The sequence below is a fragment of the Pteronotus mesoamericanus genome, unplaced genomic scaffold (assembly GCF_021234165.1).
Source record: "Pteronotus mesoamericanus isolate MK-2021 breed Mesoamerican mustached bat unplaced genomic scaffold, CSHL_Meso_final contig_52, whole genome shotgun sequence".
Classification (NCBI taxonomy): Eukaryota; Metazoa; Chordata; class Mammalia; order Chiroptera; family Mormoopidae; genus Pteronotus; species Pteronotus mesoamericanus.
In genome coordinates this window covers 756,971-775,704 of record NW_026555189.1, presented here as the reverse complement: position 1 = coordinate 775,704, position 18,734 = coordinate 756,971, and the positions used below count along the sequence as shown (strand labels likewise).

General features: G+C 45.3%; 1 protein-coding gene across 3 annotated transcripts in view; it reads left to right on the top strand.

Moving 5' to 3' along the window:
- Positions 1-18,734, top strand: part of CDH13 (cadherin 13) — a 983,248-nt gene that overhangs the window by 869,671 nt on the left and 94,843 nt on the right. For all 3 annotated transcript variants that reach the window (XM_054579129.1, XM_054579128.1, XM_054579130.1), the window contains one exon: positions 16,216-16,398. In XM_054579129.1, coding sequence (XP_054435104.1) covers positions 16,216-16,398 — 183 coding nt within the window. The remainder of the gene's footprint in view (positions 1-16,215; positions 16,399-18,734) is intronic.

Here is an 18,734-nt window from a genome sequence, read left to right as displayed (position 1 = left end):
GAGGCAAAAATGAGTTAAAAATCTTCTGGCCGTTACTTAGAAAATTGATGGCATATCCTTTCCTGTTCTTAAGCCACAGCCACATAACCCGGGGGGATGCCTGTTGCTGACTTGCTCCCCGTGGGAGAAGGCTTGGTGTTGTGCAGACTGGACCCGTGAGGGGCGAGGGCGTGATACTTTCTCCTGGTGCCCCCGGGAATGCCAGATCGGCTGCGGAAACCCCACACAACAAATAGAGGGCAGCGCACACAACCGATGTGCCCCAAGAATCGTTCAAACATGCAATACCTAGTTAGTCATGGGCACTGACCACTTTTCCATTAAATTATCAAATAAAAAAATGACATCAGCCAACACAACAATGGCCATCTGGTTGAATAAGTCGAAATTATACCTATTTTTTTTTTTTTTTGTCAGATTGGCATAAAGTATGTTTTTGGCCGTCCAGCAGAATTCTAGCACTAGTCTATGTGCGCCATGAGATGGAAAAGGCTGAACACCGCTGCTCTAGACAGGCCAGTCATGGTGCGAATCCTGTCTCTCCCTTCCTGACTGCCACCCTAGGCAAGTGACTGGGCTTCTCTATGCCTCAGTTTTCTCATCTACAAGTTGGAACTCATAATAGGACCTACCTCACTGGGTAGACAAACAGCTCAGGACATGACATGGAGGGAGCGTGCAATGTTAGCTTTATTGTTACCATTCCAATAATAAGCACTTTGCTGCTTTTAGATGGCAGAGCATGGATCTCTTCAGAACACAGGCGAGTCTGCACCCTACTGTTTGAGTTTGCTCAATTCAGCCAGATCCCCATCCTGAACCCTCTTCCAGCAACTGTGAGGCCATGAGACCCACTCCCGTGACCTCTTTTCCAGCTGCTTGTTACATCAGAAGCAGGTAGCACCCACCTACCACCTTTACTGAATGATGTTCCCTGCAACTCGCTGGCTACAGGCGGGTGTCATTTTCTTTTCTCCCTGGGAGGTCTATACGTCACTGCTGTGACTTCAGGCACCCTCTCGTCCGTGGGGCTTAAATTATACTAACCTCCCACCCACGCCCTGACTGGAGAATGTGTAGGGTTGCGCAAGTGACAGAAGGAAGCTTACCTTTTTGTTTGTGAACCTTTCTTCCTCTTTCACTACCGTTACCATAGCAATGGTGCTAGTTGCTGACTCACTTTGAAAACACTCCCTTCTGTGCGTGTGTGTACACACATGTGTGTATATGCACATATGTGTGAGTGTGTGTGTTGTGTCAAGGTGCTTATGAGCTTCCTTGCAACCTAATGGCCAAGGGACGCTGTTTCCTTCAGAAGTTGCCGTGATTCACAGAGAAGACACAGCAACGGGCTTCTCCATGTTCAGGACACCTGCAATGCGAATCCCCAGGAATAGCCCATCTTTCCATCCTCAACAACCATAACGTCTGTGCCACGTGAAGACTACGCGTTGTCCAGAGTGGTGGCATTAACAAGGTTCTGTTTCAGCTGCATGTTTATGGGAACCCCACACCCAAATTGGAAGAGATTCGGTTCAGGCGTCCCGTTGGCTGCGCGGCCCACCTGGGCCCAGGAGTTCACAGCCGCCCGCCCTGCCCTGGCCCCTGTCACAGTTCCCTGGCTGAGGCCGGGCCCTCTGAGGTGCCTATGAACCGAACTTCACATAAGGGAACTGGAAGCTAGTGACCACAGGTTCTGGTTGGTCCCCGGATTCACAGCCCCTCCTTAAATAGTCCATCAAAAAGTGTTTTGGATTCAGGATTTTGTAAAGGCGACAAAAAGATGACTTAAGAGAAAACAAACCCACACCTAGAAAGGACCTGTGTGGTGGTAGCGAAACACAGACACTCACCATGCAGACATTTAGCTTATACAAGCCTGGCTGCGTGTTCTCGGAGTCACGCATGGATTTCTATCCACAAAGTGGTCTCAAGAGCAGGCACCCCTCCCGGGCCTGGAGGATCCTTCCTTCCACATGGGCTCTCTTGGGTCAGTCAAGGGTCATTTCAAGGGTCATTTTGCTCATATCTAATTTTGCCTTATAAACTGGTTTTAGAAACTGAGACAAAAAGATGGGACTTATTGGTAGTTAATGTAGAGGCAACGCCTTGAGCCCAGGGCCTGCTAGCATCTGGTGTGGGCGACGGTGTGGCCGCGGCCACTGTGCCTTCCTCTCAGGGGTCCAGGGCTTATGCACTGAAGCCTCAGTTTCTCCATCTGCACCTGCTCCCCACAGCCACACTGGAGGCTGCAACCCCTGGGCTTCTGCTGATGTGGAAACCCCCTTCTCAGCTTCTACCGGCACATGCCCCTTAGCATGCTGAAGGGGCTGGAACACCTCTCTTGGTTTGCCCAGGTTTTCTTATTTAAGAAAAAGCTAAATCAAGCCCTCAGACCACCCCCCGCCCATCTTGCTCACTCTCTGTCTCCCCCCACCCTCCTACCCTCTGTATTTTTGTATTTTCTATCCTATTTCTCCTCTTTCTCTCTCCTGTCTGTTTCTCCCCTCTCCCTTTCTCTGTCTAGCTTTTTGCAAGTGCATCCATAGCTTTCCCTGCCTTCTTCTTCTGCACGGCCCTCCCCCTCCTTCCCCCCCAGCTCTCTCTTCCTCTCTCTCTGTACCTACTTATTTCTGTGTGTGGCTCCTCTCTCCTCTCTCCCTTCTCCCCTCCGCTTCTCTCGGACTCCCAGTCATTCTCCCAGGCTGCCTGGCAATTCCCACTGTCCCACCCTGTCACTAGGGAGGGAAAAATCAAACCAAAAGACCACACCTGTTTACTTAAAATTCCTAACATCTGGGAGAGCTCCTGTTTTTCATATTCAAATTACAGCCTCCTCACCATCTCCCCTGGCGTCCTCCCTCCTGCGGGTGGAGCAGCCCAGGTTAAAGCAGCCACAGGCTGCCTTGCGTATTGCCTGTGGATTTCAGAAAAAGCCTCCTGGGCTCCCATTCGTCGGACTGGATAAAGATTCTTGAACAGCATGTTTTCTCCTGTAATTACATCTCAACAATGACCGATTATATTGTTCCTTGATTGCAAGTCAATTCATAATGCTTATTTTTGTGCTCCCTAACCTGGGTGGCAACTTTCAATATATTTAAGACTTTAATCACACAATGGGAGGTGAGGAGAGACAGGCCCCTCTGGCGAAGGGGATGAGAGAGCAGTAGAGTTGAGAGTTGCCCTTTCCTTTGTCGTGTGTGTTTTGTTTTTTAATTAGAGAGTCTTGAACATGCTTATAGACTTGAGGGGAGGCAGCAGTTGGCAGGTGGGTGGGGGGAGCAGGGCCGGAGTAGAGTACCCAGGGGATGGGACCCCGGGGATGGAGTTCCTGTGGAGAAGAGGGAGCTCGCCCCCTCGCCGGAGGACAGGACCAGGAGAGGGGTAGCTAGTCGGCCTTGGCTGTGCTGAATGCCTAGGAGACCTGCATGCTTGTCACTCTGTCCCTGAGGGTTGCGCAGCAAGGTCAGCACTGAGAATAGGTAAAAGGGGTCAAAAGCATTCTTCTTAACCCTGACATGACGCTGAATCACCTGTGGCTTCCTGAGTGCTGCCCCAGAATCTGCCTTTCTGACCACTCATAGCTGATACCTAGGGACCACACTTCGAGCAGCGAGAGGTTAGAGAACTGCGTGTGGAGAACAGACCACAGACAATAATTCTTCATTGCCCCAAAAGCTTGAGTCTGAACACAGTCCTGCCTGGACCAAATGGAAAGTGCCTCCTTCTAATCTTCCGAGGCCCATTAAGAAGGCCCCCGAGGTGCAGGGCTGCCCCCTGCGGCGCCCGTCCTCCTGGGAGGGGCGGTGGAGCTAGCCCCCGGGTCTGTTTGTTGCCCCTGAGTCCACTGACCACACAGGCACGAAATGTGGTTATTGAAAAGTGGGAGTCAGGCAAGTGTCAGGAAGAATGCAAAGCAAGGAAAACTACCTTTCTGCTTTTATAAAAGGGATTATCAGTTGCTAATTCAAAAATTGGAGAGTAATGAAAACTACATCACAATAATTTTCATAATAATTATAGCCTTTCTTTTTTACCCTTGAATGTTTTTTCTGGCAATGTCTGATTCAATTACTCCAGAAAATGTTATTATGCTATTTTAGTGTTTTCCTATGAGACTTGAGTCTAGGACCAACTTGCTGGTAAATCTTATCCTGAGGGAGCTTGTGGGCTGCTATTTACAGGCAGATGCATGTAAGGAATCCCTGACCTGGTTTAGCTGCATTAGCAATTGTCACCCAGGGAGGATTGCACGCACGCTCACGCGCACACACACCTCCCCCGACCCCCTACTGGGATATCTGGTACTGTCTGGACAGGTTTTTGATTGTTATATCTTGGGTGGTGCTACTGGCGTCTTCTGGGTAGAGGCCAGGGATGCTGCTAAACATCTCACAGTGCACAGAGAAGCCCGTACCCAACAAGTCATTGTCCAGCCTGAAATGTGTATGGTGTTGAGGCTGAGAAACCCCAAGTTAGATTAAAAAATACAACCAATGTAAAAAAGCCTTGGATAGAACACTTCTGATTATAAGTGATACCAACTCTAAGTAGTTTAGACAAGGAAACTTTTATACTGGCAGAAATATTATTTAGCAAGAGACTGGTCTATGTAACAAAAAGACCCCCAAAAGGGCAGTTTGTTTCTTTGGTCATATTCCTTTTAATGATATGCATTGCGGCAAAGTTCTTTCTTGGTTCGTTTTGTCTGTGTTCATTATAACAATATGCGTATGGTGCTTAGTATGAGTCAGGCATTCATCAAAGCAGTTATAGTCTCACTTAATCATCATGACAGTCCTAAGAGGCAGGTGCTATAATTATTCTCATTTTGCAGATGAGAAAATCAAAAACAGAGAGGTTAAGTGCCTAGCCTGTGGTCACATGGCCAATAAGTGACAAAGTTCAATGTGGTGTTGAACATGAGTGACTTTCCCTGGTCCGTCTTTATCGGTGTGAAGAAGGAGCCCCATTGGGCCCCCTCTCTCCCCACACAGGCTTCCATTACGTTAGTCCACCCAGGGGTCAGAGCCCAGGTGGGACAGAGGATCATTTTCCTCCCTGCCCCCCACCTTCATCAAGTCCGATTCCGAAGGGAATGAGTCTCATTCACCACTTCTCCCTGTGGGACTCAGATGTTCTCAGAAATTCCTTAAGCCACCTCTGGAAAGAAATATGTGGGTGTGCTTATGGGATTTACAGTTGGGCCAGTGTGGTCTATTTGAAACAAAAATCAATGGTACAGACACACATGATGGCTTTAGAGCAGTTTCTTCTGACTAAGACACGGGGATTTAAATATAAATTAGAAGCTGTAAGTCAATTCCACGTATGAATATGTACAAATCCCTTGTAATGAAAGCAGAAGGTTTCTCTTGTCCTTATTTGTACTGGGCTGTTAGCATCAGGAGCCTAACCAAGTGTGTCAATTTCCCTACAGCTCAGGAGATTAAAGATGTTCTGTCTCCAGTTAGGAAAGAGGACAGCTTGTTCTCCATGAGCTCCGGGGAGATCTGCCTTGTTTCAGCATTAACCTGCACAATACCCCCACCCAAGTGAGGGAAAACAATTCTGCTCTAGCTCGAAGTGGGTTACTCAGAGGCCTCAAAAGAGATAAGGTTCTCGTGGTTCTCCCCCCGGACCCCTCATGCCATTCAAAGAGGGATGCCTCATTCTCAAATAATTGCCTTTCCTCGCGTTGGGAGCCAGAAGCAGTAGGTTCTGGGAAGCCAGCAAACAGTACCCAGCTTCATGCGTCTGAAAGGTGCAGCGCAGCTGTGGCCCATGTATTGATGAGTTATTTAAATCCACGCCACCTTAAACACAGAGTCACCATGTGACCCAGCAATTCCACTCCTAGCTGTCTACCCAGGAGAATAAAAACTTAAGTCCATACAAAAACTTGTACATGAATGTTCACCACAGCATTATGCACAGCAGCTAAATTAGAAATAACCCATATGTTGATCCATAGAAGAATAGATAAATAAAGTGTGGCCTATCCATAAAATGGCATGCTATTCACCCATAAAAGGAACATACGCTGACACATACTACAACATGGATGAACCTTGAAAACATAATGCTAAGTGAAAGAAGCCAGAGAGAAAAGACTACATGTTGTATGATTCCATTTGTACAAAATATCTAGAATAGCAAATCCATAGAGACAGATGGTAGATTCATGATTGTCAGGGGCTGGGAGGGGTAGAGAAATGGATGACTGCTAAATGGATACGGGATTTGCTTTTGAGGTAGTGAAAAAGATGACTTCCCGGAGATAGCCCTGTGGTTTCATTGGTGACTGGGTTCCATCGGCCTACTTAGCAACCCCCGTGAACTCCTTGGGCAGAGCACTGTAAGAATTCTCAGGGTTCCCCAGCAGTGGCATTCTTTGGTGCTCCCAATACCGAGTCACCCGTTAGGATGTAACACAAGCTGGTATGGATCACAAAGATCTTTTTAATGTTTGATCATAACACTAAGCAGGGACTTTAGTAGTCATCTCAAGCAGTTGTTCTCAGCCCTGGCTGTTCATGAGAATCATTGATGGGTGGGGGCGGGTCTTAGACCTACAAATGCCTGGGCCCTATCCAAGAAAAATCTCTTGAGTATGGGGCCCCAAATAATCAGTAGTTTTTGAAGATTTTCAAGGGATTCTGATGTGTAGTCAGCTTTAAGAGCTTCTGCTCTAGCCCGATACCCTATATATGACTTTGATAAGTGGACTGGGCTTCAGAGAAGTTACAGAATTTATCAGGAATTTACCCATGAGTTAAAGGTAGATCAGAACTTGCCCCATCTCATTGAATTTTCCACTCCTGTAAATTTGCAGAATTGCATAAACCAAATGCCAAAGTCTTTAGAACAGACCATGCTATTGTTCCTAAAAAATGTCATTCTTCATCCAAAATCGGATGTTTGTGGTTGAATGCGTATCTGTACAGAAAATCTCTTTGCTTCTCAAAATTAAACTATTTCCAATTATCTCGTCAGCTGTACAAATGTGTTTTGGCTTTTCTTTCATTCTTTTAAAGAGAGAAGCTTAACTGAAGAAGAGATGCTAATGTAAGATAAAATAAAGTGTCCATGCCTGGCATTTAGAGGGAAAAAATGTAGGCATATTTGCTCCTTCGTTCTTATTTTTTTTTCTCACCATCTAATGTAACATTTATTTCATCAGTCCCTAAGGCAGTGATTTTCAAACTTCTTTCTAGCAGCAAAACTTTTGCTTTAGCAGGATCTGAGGCAGGAAATCTAATATACTAAACAGATAAAATATAATTACAGATTCTTCCAGAAGTTTAAGACTTTATTGTGTAGGGGAAAAACACGTGATGCCCTGGTATGACTCCCGTACCATCTCTCAAACACTCGGAGTTCCCAGGAACGTGGCTTAAGCACCACTGCCCAGCTGCACGAAATGCTTGTCAGTCTTTGGTGGGTTGTGTCTTTTTGTTTTGTTTTGTCCGGAAAAAGACAATTGTTGTTATTTGAGCCTCATCTTCCTGAAAACTCATTTTTTTAATTTTGCAAATATGTGTGTCTGTGTTTGGCAGATTTGAGGAGCTTTAGTAGGCAAGGCCAACTAGAGGAAAAATACAGTCAATAGGAAGTGGATGGGCGGGCCCCCGGGCAGCAAGCAGTTGGACAGCATCTTTCTCCAAAGTCATGTATCCAGCACCTCCTAAGTGTCTGCAGCCAACACATGGAAACTCCTCATGGAAAATGAATCAGCACAAGGGAGCATGCGCTGAGAGGGAAGGGGGACAATTCCTGCCAGAGTGGGCAGTGAATATTGACTCCCTCTCTTTCCTGTTGGCTCATCTCCCTGTGTCTGTAGAGCCCGGAGGCTAGGAGACACTTGGTCTTTCTTCTTACTGGAGTGGGACCGCAGGGGGCAGCCCTCCAGGAACATAATTCTCCTTCCAGCCCAGGGCTTCCCTGGGTGGGTGGGTCCCATGGACCAGGGGAAATTTGTGTTGGCTCTCCTGGATCAAGAACCACATTGCTGGATGCCAGCGAGTCTTGGACAGTGCTTTCACTCACAAGCAGGTTCCTTTGTAGTTGAGCTGCTATCCCTTATTATTGTTGAACTGTCTCCACATTTGGCTTCGCGTTTCCTCACCTGTTTAGCAATGGTGGGTAGCTTAACACACTTGACTGGCAAGTTTATTAACTGGAGGAGTCTAATAGATCCCTTTGTAACTGTCCTTTACTGCAGCTAGTAGGTACTCTCATGCAAATACTTTAACCAAAGCATCTGGCACAAAAGAAAACTACAACAATTGTCAGTAGAAAAAAATAATGTTAGTTAGATCAAAAAGGAACTTTAATTATGTTTTCTTAAGAGTCTCTATCTTTTAGAAATACACACAGAAATGTTCACAGATGCCATGATATGTCTGGGATTTGCTCCAAATAATACAGAGATAGAGAGACGTGGGTGTGCAGATGAAACACCACAGGGACATGAGCTGGCAATCTCAGAGGCCTGATGGTGGGCATTGGGGTTCATTATTCTGTCTGCTTTTTTAAATGTTTGAAATTTTCCATAACAAGTTGTGAAAGAGAAAAATAAAAATATACTTGAGGAAACATCTGTGGAACCCAAATCACCATGAGAAGGACTACATGTACTTGCTGAGAATGGCAGGCATCCGTCTGACCAGCTTCCCCAAGGCTCTGTTAGTGCCAAGGGGTAGAAACCCACTCCAGGTGGCTGGAGTGAAGGTGAGGTCATTGGCAGGCACAGAGTGTCCTACAGACAAGAAGCACAGGGAACCTCATGGCTATGGGAATGGGAGCAGAGATCAAGGACACTTCCTAATCTGTCCTTTGTCTTTGAGTACCTCAAGGTCTCCTTCAGTTTTTCTTTCAGTGTCTCTACTCTTTTGCTTCTCTATGTCCACTGCATTTATCTGATAATTCACCAGTGTCCAAATGGCCAAAAATGGCTACCTCATGTCCAACTACTCAGAAACTTTGTGTTTAAAATCCCTTCACTCTCTGATTATAGCCTCTATTTCTCAGAGTTCAAATGTTTAGAGAAATCATTTGGTTGTTCTTGAAGTGGCTAATGGATTGGTCACCTGGGTCCAATCAACCCTGACCAAGGAAGCTAGGATCACGTGATATGAAATGACCTCCTATTTACACTCTATTCAGGAGCAGCTTGAGGAAGGCATAGTTCCTTCAAAATGTTTTATAGATTATGCAGGCACCCTGAACTGTAAATACTCAAAACCTTTAAGGATCATGAGGGAAAAAAAAGAAAAACAAACCCTCATCAATCACCTAGAAATTCTATCATCTCTGCCACTGGAACTACAATTTAGTTCACTTTTTTTTTTCTCAGTGACAATAATGAAGTGCTGGTCAAGATTCTCATTGTGAGACTCACACATGCATCTACACTATTATCATCCCCACGTGGGATTTCATTCTCTAGATAAAGTGATCCTAAAATTTAATGTCTACTTATAATTCTCTCACTTTAGGAGAGATCTGGTGTTGGGTGGTTGGGGGCCTCTCTGAGCTCACAGCTGGGCGGGGCAAGCCCCAGGCTGTCTCTGCCTGAAAGGGCAGGAATGCTCATGGTTGCTGGAAGCTCTAGCTCTGGCATCTGACTTATGCCTTCACTGTATGAACTGTCTCCCATGAGTGCTGAAAACCAAAGGTTTGATACCTCTCCTCATCTTCAATGAGAATAAAGCACTTAGAAAGTTGTGAGTAGGTGGAGAAAAAGTAAAACATGTTCACCAGTGTCTGGGTCCACGACTGTCCAGCAGGTTCCTGAATGTTCTCCTTCCAGCTTTGTCCTACAGTCACCCTGGGGCCCAGCTACGGTGGCCCACCAGGAAATGGGTGGGGAAGGACTCAGTAGGTCCCAGGCATCCCGAGGTCAGGCAGATGAGCAGACTTGGCTCTCAGCCACACAGCTTCAGAGAGCCTTATGGGGCTCAGTTGCTAATCACTTCCTAGACATAAGGGTTTCTTTGAGGTACAGGCTGAACTTAATTTAGAATCCTGTATATTTATTAAAATTTTATTAAAATATATATGTTGTGTACACTGACATAATAGTTACACTTCCATATCTTTATATCATTTTATATTTTTTATTTTTATTGACTATTGGAGTGACACTAGTTAATAATAAATTATATAGGTCTCAAGTATACAAACCTATAATACATCATCTGTATATTTTATTGAGTGTTCACCATCCAAAGTCAAGTCTCTTTCCGTCACTATTTATCCCCCCTTTACCCTCTTCTACCTTCCGCCAATCCCCTTTCCCTTGGTAATCACTTCATTTTATATTTTTAAATATATTATATGTAATATTACATATAAAGTGAACATAAACATTAAGTGTAGGCTGAATAAAAATATTCTCTGATGTTTTCTTCGAGAAGTTTTATTGTTTTACATTTCACATTTTGTGTATGGTATGAGGTAGGGGTAAAGAATCATTGTTTTCTCTACATGAATATTCAATTAACCCAGCACCATTTATTGAAATGACTATTAGCTGGAACCTAAATTATGCCTAAATATAAAAGCCTCCCTAATTGGCCACAGGTGCAGCCTTGGATGTATGACAGTGGAGAAATGATAGAAAACAAACTGCCTGGATATGTCATAGCTGGTCAAAACATGTAAAGAAATGGGGCACTGGGAGGGAATGTGTCAGTCTGTAAAGCCGTAAGCCACGGAGGGGAGAGAGTGGTGTTCCTCTTATTTACTGCTGTGTATTTGCTGTGCCTGGTAGATGCTCCAGCATGCAATAGACACTTAATGAATAATTATTAAACTGAGTTCTTGCACCTTTTTTGTTGGGGTAAATTCTAATCATAGGTAGAAGGAAACCAAGATTCTAATACAGCTTCTACCCTTCTAAACGTGGGTGCTATACTAACATCATGTTCCTTGGCAGGGAAGGGCCTATTGTTAGAGCAACACAAGAATAAGTAAGTATGTGAGTGTCAGGTACCATAACTGAAAAGAAAAGAGCTTCTTCCACACCAATTCAGAGAAATGAGATACTACACATTACAAGGCAGACTAATGAGAACAGAAAGAATCACAGGTGTTTAAACCATATCCTCCAATTTATTTCTAAGAATTTCATATGATACAAAATGAAATCCATCATCATCATGATCATCATCACTAACAAATATGTATTTCTTACCCTATGCCAATCAATATGCCAAGGTCCTTGAAAATATTATTTCTGTTACAGTTCCCATCCATTAGGCTATCAGCCACAGATTAGATTTTCCCCCAAAACTGTATCATTTACATAAATATAGGCTCATAATAGTGTTTGCAAGTTAAATTTCTGATGACCTCTCCCTCACCTTTTTATCCTCACAAATAGAAATTTGTTTATAAAACTTTCTGGGAACTCATCTAGCATTTAATATTCCAAAGCCGGGGTCCAGGTGACTACATCCCAGATTTTCAAGTTCAGCATCAGTTCTCCTTGAAACCTGAAGGTCTGCAGCTCATGAACTTGGGCTCCATTCTTCAGGCATTCAAGCTCCCATGTGTCCAGTCCCATAACGTCATTCTCTGTCACTTCCTCCCCACATGCAGCTTTCTAGCCTGCTAGGCATTATTTTTATCTTTCAGGTTAACCTTAACCTAAAGACCAACTCTCTTGTCTATGAGAAAGAGCATTCATTCTTGGTGTATAATAAAATGCAAGTCCCTCTTTCCCGTGGTGATGGGTGGCCTTTGTGGTAAGGCCAGGCAGGCTCTTCATGAACGTCCATTACAAAACTCACCCCCCTCTTGTCCGAGAAGAATGAAATAACTCCATTCTGAATTTGGAGGAGAGCGCTAGTGAGTCTCAGCGCATGCCAAGCCAATTGCCCGCACTGGTTACGTAAAAAAGACACTTTGCATCTGTTGTTTGATTTGCCACACAGTTTAACAGAAAAGTAACTTTATCTATTTTTTCTAATTAGAGGAAGTAATGTTACAGTAAATATTTCTTCCTTCTCTGGTGTGGTAAATTAATGGCTGTCTATTGTTTTTAAATCACAAAGTGAGCATTGCTATAGAAATATAAAATCGTACTATTTCATTTTAATCTATTTAATTTTCCATTCTTGAATTACATAATGGGGTTAAAACATTGAATAGAATTAATACAATGAGTATTTAATTAAGCAATAATGAGTTTCTAAATGGATGCTCAAGGAAACTGGCTTTATAGTTTATGCAAGAATCAGATAATGGTCTTAACAAAGACTATAATAATTGTGTTGAATGTTTTCTATATTTAAAGGGGTTTTTTCCCCTGAATTCTCTCAGTAGATTTAAACATAATCCAGTTCCTTGATTAGACTCCACTTTCTTTCAGAGTAAACTCCAAATATCTTTCCATGGCCCAGAAGGCCTTGCATAACCTGCCTCTACCCTCCTTCGAGTCCAATAGCAAAGAGTACTCCTCAGCCCTCCCCTGCACTGCAGCCACAACCACCTGCCCTGTGTTGCACAAATGCACCAGGCCCCCTCTGCCACCGGTCTTTGCACCTGCCGTTCCACATGCCAAGGGTTCAGTCTCATTTTCACTCCCTGCCTCCTCCTCCTCTGTCAGTTCCCAGGGAATTCTTTCCTAATGACCTTCTGCATTCTGGGTCAAGTACCCACCCCCTCTCAGCACCTCCCTAAGATACACGCTGTCCAGGAACTACAGGTTATTTCTTTCCCAGGACTCAACACATTTTTATAATTATATATATACCATGTCTGGTTTTTTTACTAGTGTATCCCTAGAACATAATACTATACCATGCCTGGCACAAAGAAGCCATCTCATCAAATATGTGTTGTCTGGCTGGCTGGAAGGTGGATGGATGGACAGACAGATGAGGAATGATGAGGATGGATGGATGAATGAATGAGTAATGGATGGGTGGATGATGGGATAAGTAGACGGTAAGTAAATGTGTCTACATTTCAACATTGCTCCATCTGAGGACATGTTAGGGCCACAATACAAACTTTGATCATTCCTGGAAAAATACCGCTTTCTCATTCCACTTGCATTTATTTGCTCACACACTAAAAAATATTCAGTGTTAGTCCCTTTGGTGGGTGCTGCAGGCATGAAAAGAGGAGTCTTGGGTGAAGCTGCATAGACTTGTCTTACTTAGACATGGCCTAAACGTTAACTTTACAGATTCATTCATTGATTCAGTCATCCATTCATCCATCCATTCATCCGTCCAGCTATCAGACTTTCATGTGTCTAGCACTATGCCATGTACCGGGAGTCAGGACTGAGTCATCCATCAGGCACCATAGACACAATGCCTAGGGCTCTAAAATCAACATTCCAAAAACTTGTAGGGCCAAATAAAATTTTAATTGTTTCCTCACATCAGGGAAAAAATGAAATTTTTAAGGCCAATGAAAAAATATTATAGTAGGAGGGGCCAACCAAGGCAAGAGTGCCTAAGGTCCGCACAAGTCATCATGCAGCCCCGTGGAGATATCCTGGAGAACAAGAGAGATCAGCCCATTCCCTACCTCTCTGGAACATTCAGGGAAGAGGCAGCATCAGGCATCACGGAGCCAGATCCTCTTAGTCTCACTCCTGTAGAGCTTTATCTTTCTATATTTCCTCTCAGCCCTCGCTTGTGATGCCAGGTTCCACTTCTTATATTTAAGACCATTCATTTATTCAGCACATATCTACTGAGTCCCTTCTGCGTACCTTCATCATGCGTAAGGCTGCAGATAAAGCTGTGTACAAAACAGGTGCACATAGAATCTCCAGCTTCTCAAATCATGATCTGTCCTTTTTTTTTTTAAGATTTTGTTTATTTTTAGAGAGGAGAAGGAAGAAGAAAGCAAGGGAGAGAAACATCAAATGTGAGAGAGAAACATCAATTGGTTGCCTCTTGTACATGCCCCAACCAGGGACCAAACGTGCAATCCAGCCATGTGCCCTGACTGGGAATGGAACCTGCAACCTTTGGCTTTGCAAAATGACACTCAACCAGCTGAGCCACACCAGACAGGGCTCATGATCTGTTTTCATAGCGTCTTCATCTCAGCAATGTGGCACTCACCTGCTTTGACAAAGCAACTTCTCACCTAGATATAAGATGTAACAGCACTTCTACCCGACTCGTGGCTCCTGGCAACCTCTAGTCTTATCACTCCCCATGCCCAAGTAATTGTCCACCTGGTGTTCTAAGGTACAAGCATCAGAAGAGCCACAAAAACTGGTTACGAGCTGAGGTCTGCTGTGATCAGTACGGACAGAGAACTAGTCCTCTGGGTCTGGACCACAGCAGGGGGTGAAGGACTAGCATAAGGAATGTGGCTCCTGCGTGGGCATGAGTAACAGAATTTACTGAAAGCAGAGGTTACTGGAATCCAGGAAACTTGGATATGACCTTCAGTTCACCAAACAGCTTTGGATAAACCTCTTCCTTCCCTCTCTGTCCTACATCTTCATCTGTAATCTGAAAGGAATAGGTAGCACATGTGCCACCATGTCACCCTCCTGGACACATGGCAGACAGCAGGAGATAATACAGCCCTCCTTCCTGCAGGCCCCTCAACACAGAGCTCAGGTAGCCTCACCAACACACAAGGCTCTTCCACTGACAGCACCTTGTCAATCATGCTTCTCACCCCGAGCTTCATATCACCCTGAGCTTCATATCAGTTATGCCCACAGGTTTAGAAAATACTAAATCCCAGGCCTTACCCAAGACCAACTGAGTTGGAATAGGACCATAGAACCCAGGTTTTGTTTTAGTTTTCTTAAAGCTTGTGTGTGTGTGTGTGTGTGTGTGTGTGTGTGTGTGTGTTTAAGCCCCTGAGGAGATTCTAATATGCAGGCAAGGCTGAGAACCACCAGTCTAGGTTTCCAGCTTGGGAATTCTATGACTTTCTTGAGATAAAAGATAGGACTTACTTAAACAAGAATCAGAGGAATTGGGCCAAAATAATTGTCTCCTGGAGCTGTATCCCTGTGACAGGATCCTCCCTGTCCCTCCTCCCTCCAGCAACTTTCCACCTGGCAGGCGTGTTCTAAGAATTCCCCGGTTCCCCTTTTATGGAAAGGAAACAACTCACCCAGGTTCGCTGAGGTGCGATAGACAAATTAGTTCCCGTCCCCTCTCCACCCCCAAATCATCAAGATTAAGGCTTATGATTAATGATTTGCAAGTCAATTAATCAGCCACTGTTTTCGAAACCTCATTTCTCAAATTACTTCTTTTTGAACACAAGGGCTTTTCGACATCGCCTTACTGTCTCTAGATTTGCTTTCTTACTAATTGAAATTCCAAGATCTTGCTTCTTCTTGTCAGCTTATTGGTATGACCTGTTTGTAAAATATTTGCAAATGGATTACTATTCACCTGTACTGTGTCAGAGGTAAGCACCAAAACAATACTTTATGCTTCCATCTAAAAGAATGTGCTAATAATAGCTTGTGAAGTTCTCTATCTATGGGAAAGCCAATTTTTCATTTATTGATTTATTTTTACCTCACCTACTTGCAACAAGTATTTGAGATGTATTACAATAAAAACACAGGTACAACAAGACCTCAAACACTTGATTTATATGTTTCCTTAGAAGATAGCTTTTTAAAGTCACACCAGTTGAGTGCTAGGAGTGGGAAGGAAGAACCTGGCTTTCTTCATTGGAGAATACTGTACCATCGAGTAGGGGTTCTGGAGTTGAACAGGGGGAATTCCGTTCCAGTCCCTTCACTGATGAGTCTTGGCATTCTGCTTACCTGGTCACCTTTTTGTTTAGGGTAGGCAAGGCTGTAGGAACACAGGCAAGCAAAACTGCGTAGCAGTAATTCAAACTCAATAGAAGTTTGCTGCTGATTCACTGACAGTTCAGGCAGGTGTTCCTGGCCACCAGGCTGCTCCCTCCCTGTTGTGACTTGGAGACCCACACCTCTACCCCCTTGTGGCCCAGCCCTCCTCTGGGTCCCTGTGGCTGTCTACTTCCGGCTGACAGGAGAAGGGTGCAGCAAAGAGGCACACTGTCCTCCCTTGCAATCTTCCTCTGTCATTATTTACCATTAAATGAGATGATAGGGTAATGTACCCAATACCAGGCATACAGTTAAGAGTTCTGTAAATGGCCCTTCTGATTTATTGATTTATTTTTGGGGGGTCAAAGAGTGATGGTACCCGTCTGCTTTGTTTGCAGTTTCAAGCCACAGTTGAGGAAGGAGCTGTGGGAGTTATTGTCAACCTGACAGTTGAAGACAAGGATGACCCCACCACAGGTGCGTGGAGGGCTGCCTACACCATCATCAATGGAAACCCTGGCCAGAGCTTCGAAATCCACACCAACCCGCAAACCAACGAGGGGATGCTCTCCGTTGTCAAGGTGAGGGGACTCCCAGTGGCTCCTCCCTCCACACGTGAGCTCTGAGGGCCCACGGCGGGGTTCATGGCCGCCCTGCCTGGGGAATGAGAGACTAGGCAGCCTAGTCTCTACCTCCCTGAATTCGAAAGAAAAAGGTTCATGGCTTACAGGTGTACTTGTATCCTCACAGTCATAAAGACAACCTGTTCACGGGTTCTGGAAAACTCAAACTTATGCATAACCTTAAAAAGCTCCAACTTAATTTCTAAATGAGATTCTCCATGTGTTTGATAATGAATTATCAAAGATATGCAAAAAATGGAATATGTGAAGGTTTTTTAACGATCTTTGCTCAAGATGGATGTTATTACATTTCTTCTTCATCTTTCTTAGCAGAATCTCAGTTATTCTCTTAAAAGCAGGGGATAATTACACCCATGGGCTAATTCTCAGTGTGAAACCTCCTGTGAGCACTGCTGCCCTTCGTGCTGACCCCCTGGTTGCAGGTGGAATGAGGAGAAGATGTGATAATGAATGTCAGGCCCTAGGCTCCGGCGAGTGCTCCGGGAACGCTGGGTGGGAGGGGGGCGGTGGCAGAACAGACTGGTAGTCTCGGTGTCCTAGGAGAAGGATTTTCACCCACTTCCACTCTCTCCGGGAAGCTCTGGAGAGAGCTTCTGCTAGGCCAGGACATTCATTGGAACAGCTTTTTTTCTAGTGGGTGGAGCCATTTGCCTCAAAAGCAGAGAGTAATCATATTTATAGTCATCGCAGCCGCGGGCAAAGCAGAAATATTGCTACCTACCCCTGTGTGCCTTTGGCCAAGATACCTAACTATGTGTTCTGTGCCTCAGTTTCCTCATCTATAAAATGAGGGTGATAATACCACCCACCCCTTGGGGCCATTGTGAGGAATTCATGAGCTAATATGTAAAAACCTTTAGAACGGTGGCGGCATTAAAGCCTGCGTATGTGCCATGAGGCTGCTGTAACCAGTGACCACAAACTTGGTGACTCAGAGAAGACATAAGTGTATTCTCACACTTTTGGGGGCCCGAACTCCAGAGTCAGTTTCACAGGGCTCAAGTTGCAGGACTGCTTCCTTCTGGAGGCTCTACAGGAGGATCAATTTCCTTGCTTTTTCCAGCTTCTGCAGCCGCCTGCATTGGTTGGCTCGTAGCTTGTTCCTGCATCTTCAGAGCCAGCAGCACAGCATCTTTCTCTCTCTCTCTCTCTCTGACTCTGACACTCTGCTTCTATCATCACATCTGGTTCTTCCTTTGGCTTTCTTGTCCCCCTCTTTTAAGGACCTTTGTGACGATATTGGGCCCACCTGGATAACCCAGGGTCATTTCCCCATCACAAGGTCCTTACCTTAATCACATCTGCAGCAACACTTTGGCCATGTAAGGTCACATATCCACAGGTTTGTGGGATTAGAATGGTAGGCATTATTCAGACTAGCATTGGGGCCCTATAAACAACTACACCCAGGAAGCCCCACAACGCCCCTGGGAGCAGAAGCCACTGAGAACGGAGATCTTGGAGAGCTTCCGGCTCGCTCCAGGGTACGAGGGCTCTGGGTTCCTCCCAAGCCTGCCCTTTCCAGAACCTCATCCACAATGAACCTCAAACATTTGCCTGGAAAGAGTAGCCTCTGGGTCTTCCCAATTCTTCTTCCCAAATGGCACAGGCAGTGGCCGAGTTGTTAGGAGATCCCAACACTGCCCTCCTGCATCCCCCGCTGCAGCTTCAAAGCTGGGAAAGTCATAAAATAACACAGCCACCGACGGTCCGCTGCAGCGAGCCCTGGGTCTATAAATGCTGTCAGGCAGTTTCCAGGCCTGCACCGGAAGACAAAGCTTGGGAGAATACACACCCCCTCCTGAACCCTGGAGGAGCTCAGTTCTCCCAGCACGTGCTTGTGTTTGCACAACACTCTGTGCTGAAATGTTAGCATATAGAAGAATCACCTAGAATACTAGTTAATATGCAGACCACGCCACGCCACACCTGCTGAATCAGAGCGTGAAGGAGAGGGTGGCCAGGTGAGGCTGCCATTCACAGGGCACTGCCACGGGATGAGAAGTCCCACCTCGCACTCCTGGAGAGGACATGCCCACGGAGCCTGGTGCTCTCCTGGGCTTCGGTTTTCTACTGAGTGGACCTCCCGTGCTTCAGAATTAGGATGAGACTCCTCTCCCTGCATCTGCCTGCCACGTGAATCCCTAAAAAAGCCCTGGGCTCTCTGCTTCTGAGCACGCCTGGGTCAGAGCCCCGGGACAGCCTCGCAGAGGCAGGCTCCCCATGCTCTCCGCTTTACCAGCAACCTAGTGCATCCGTTAGGAATGCTTTCG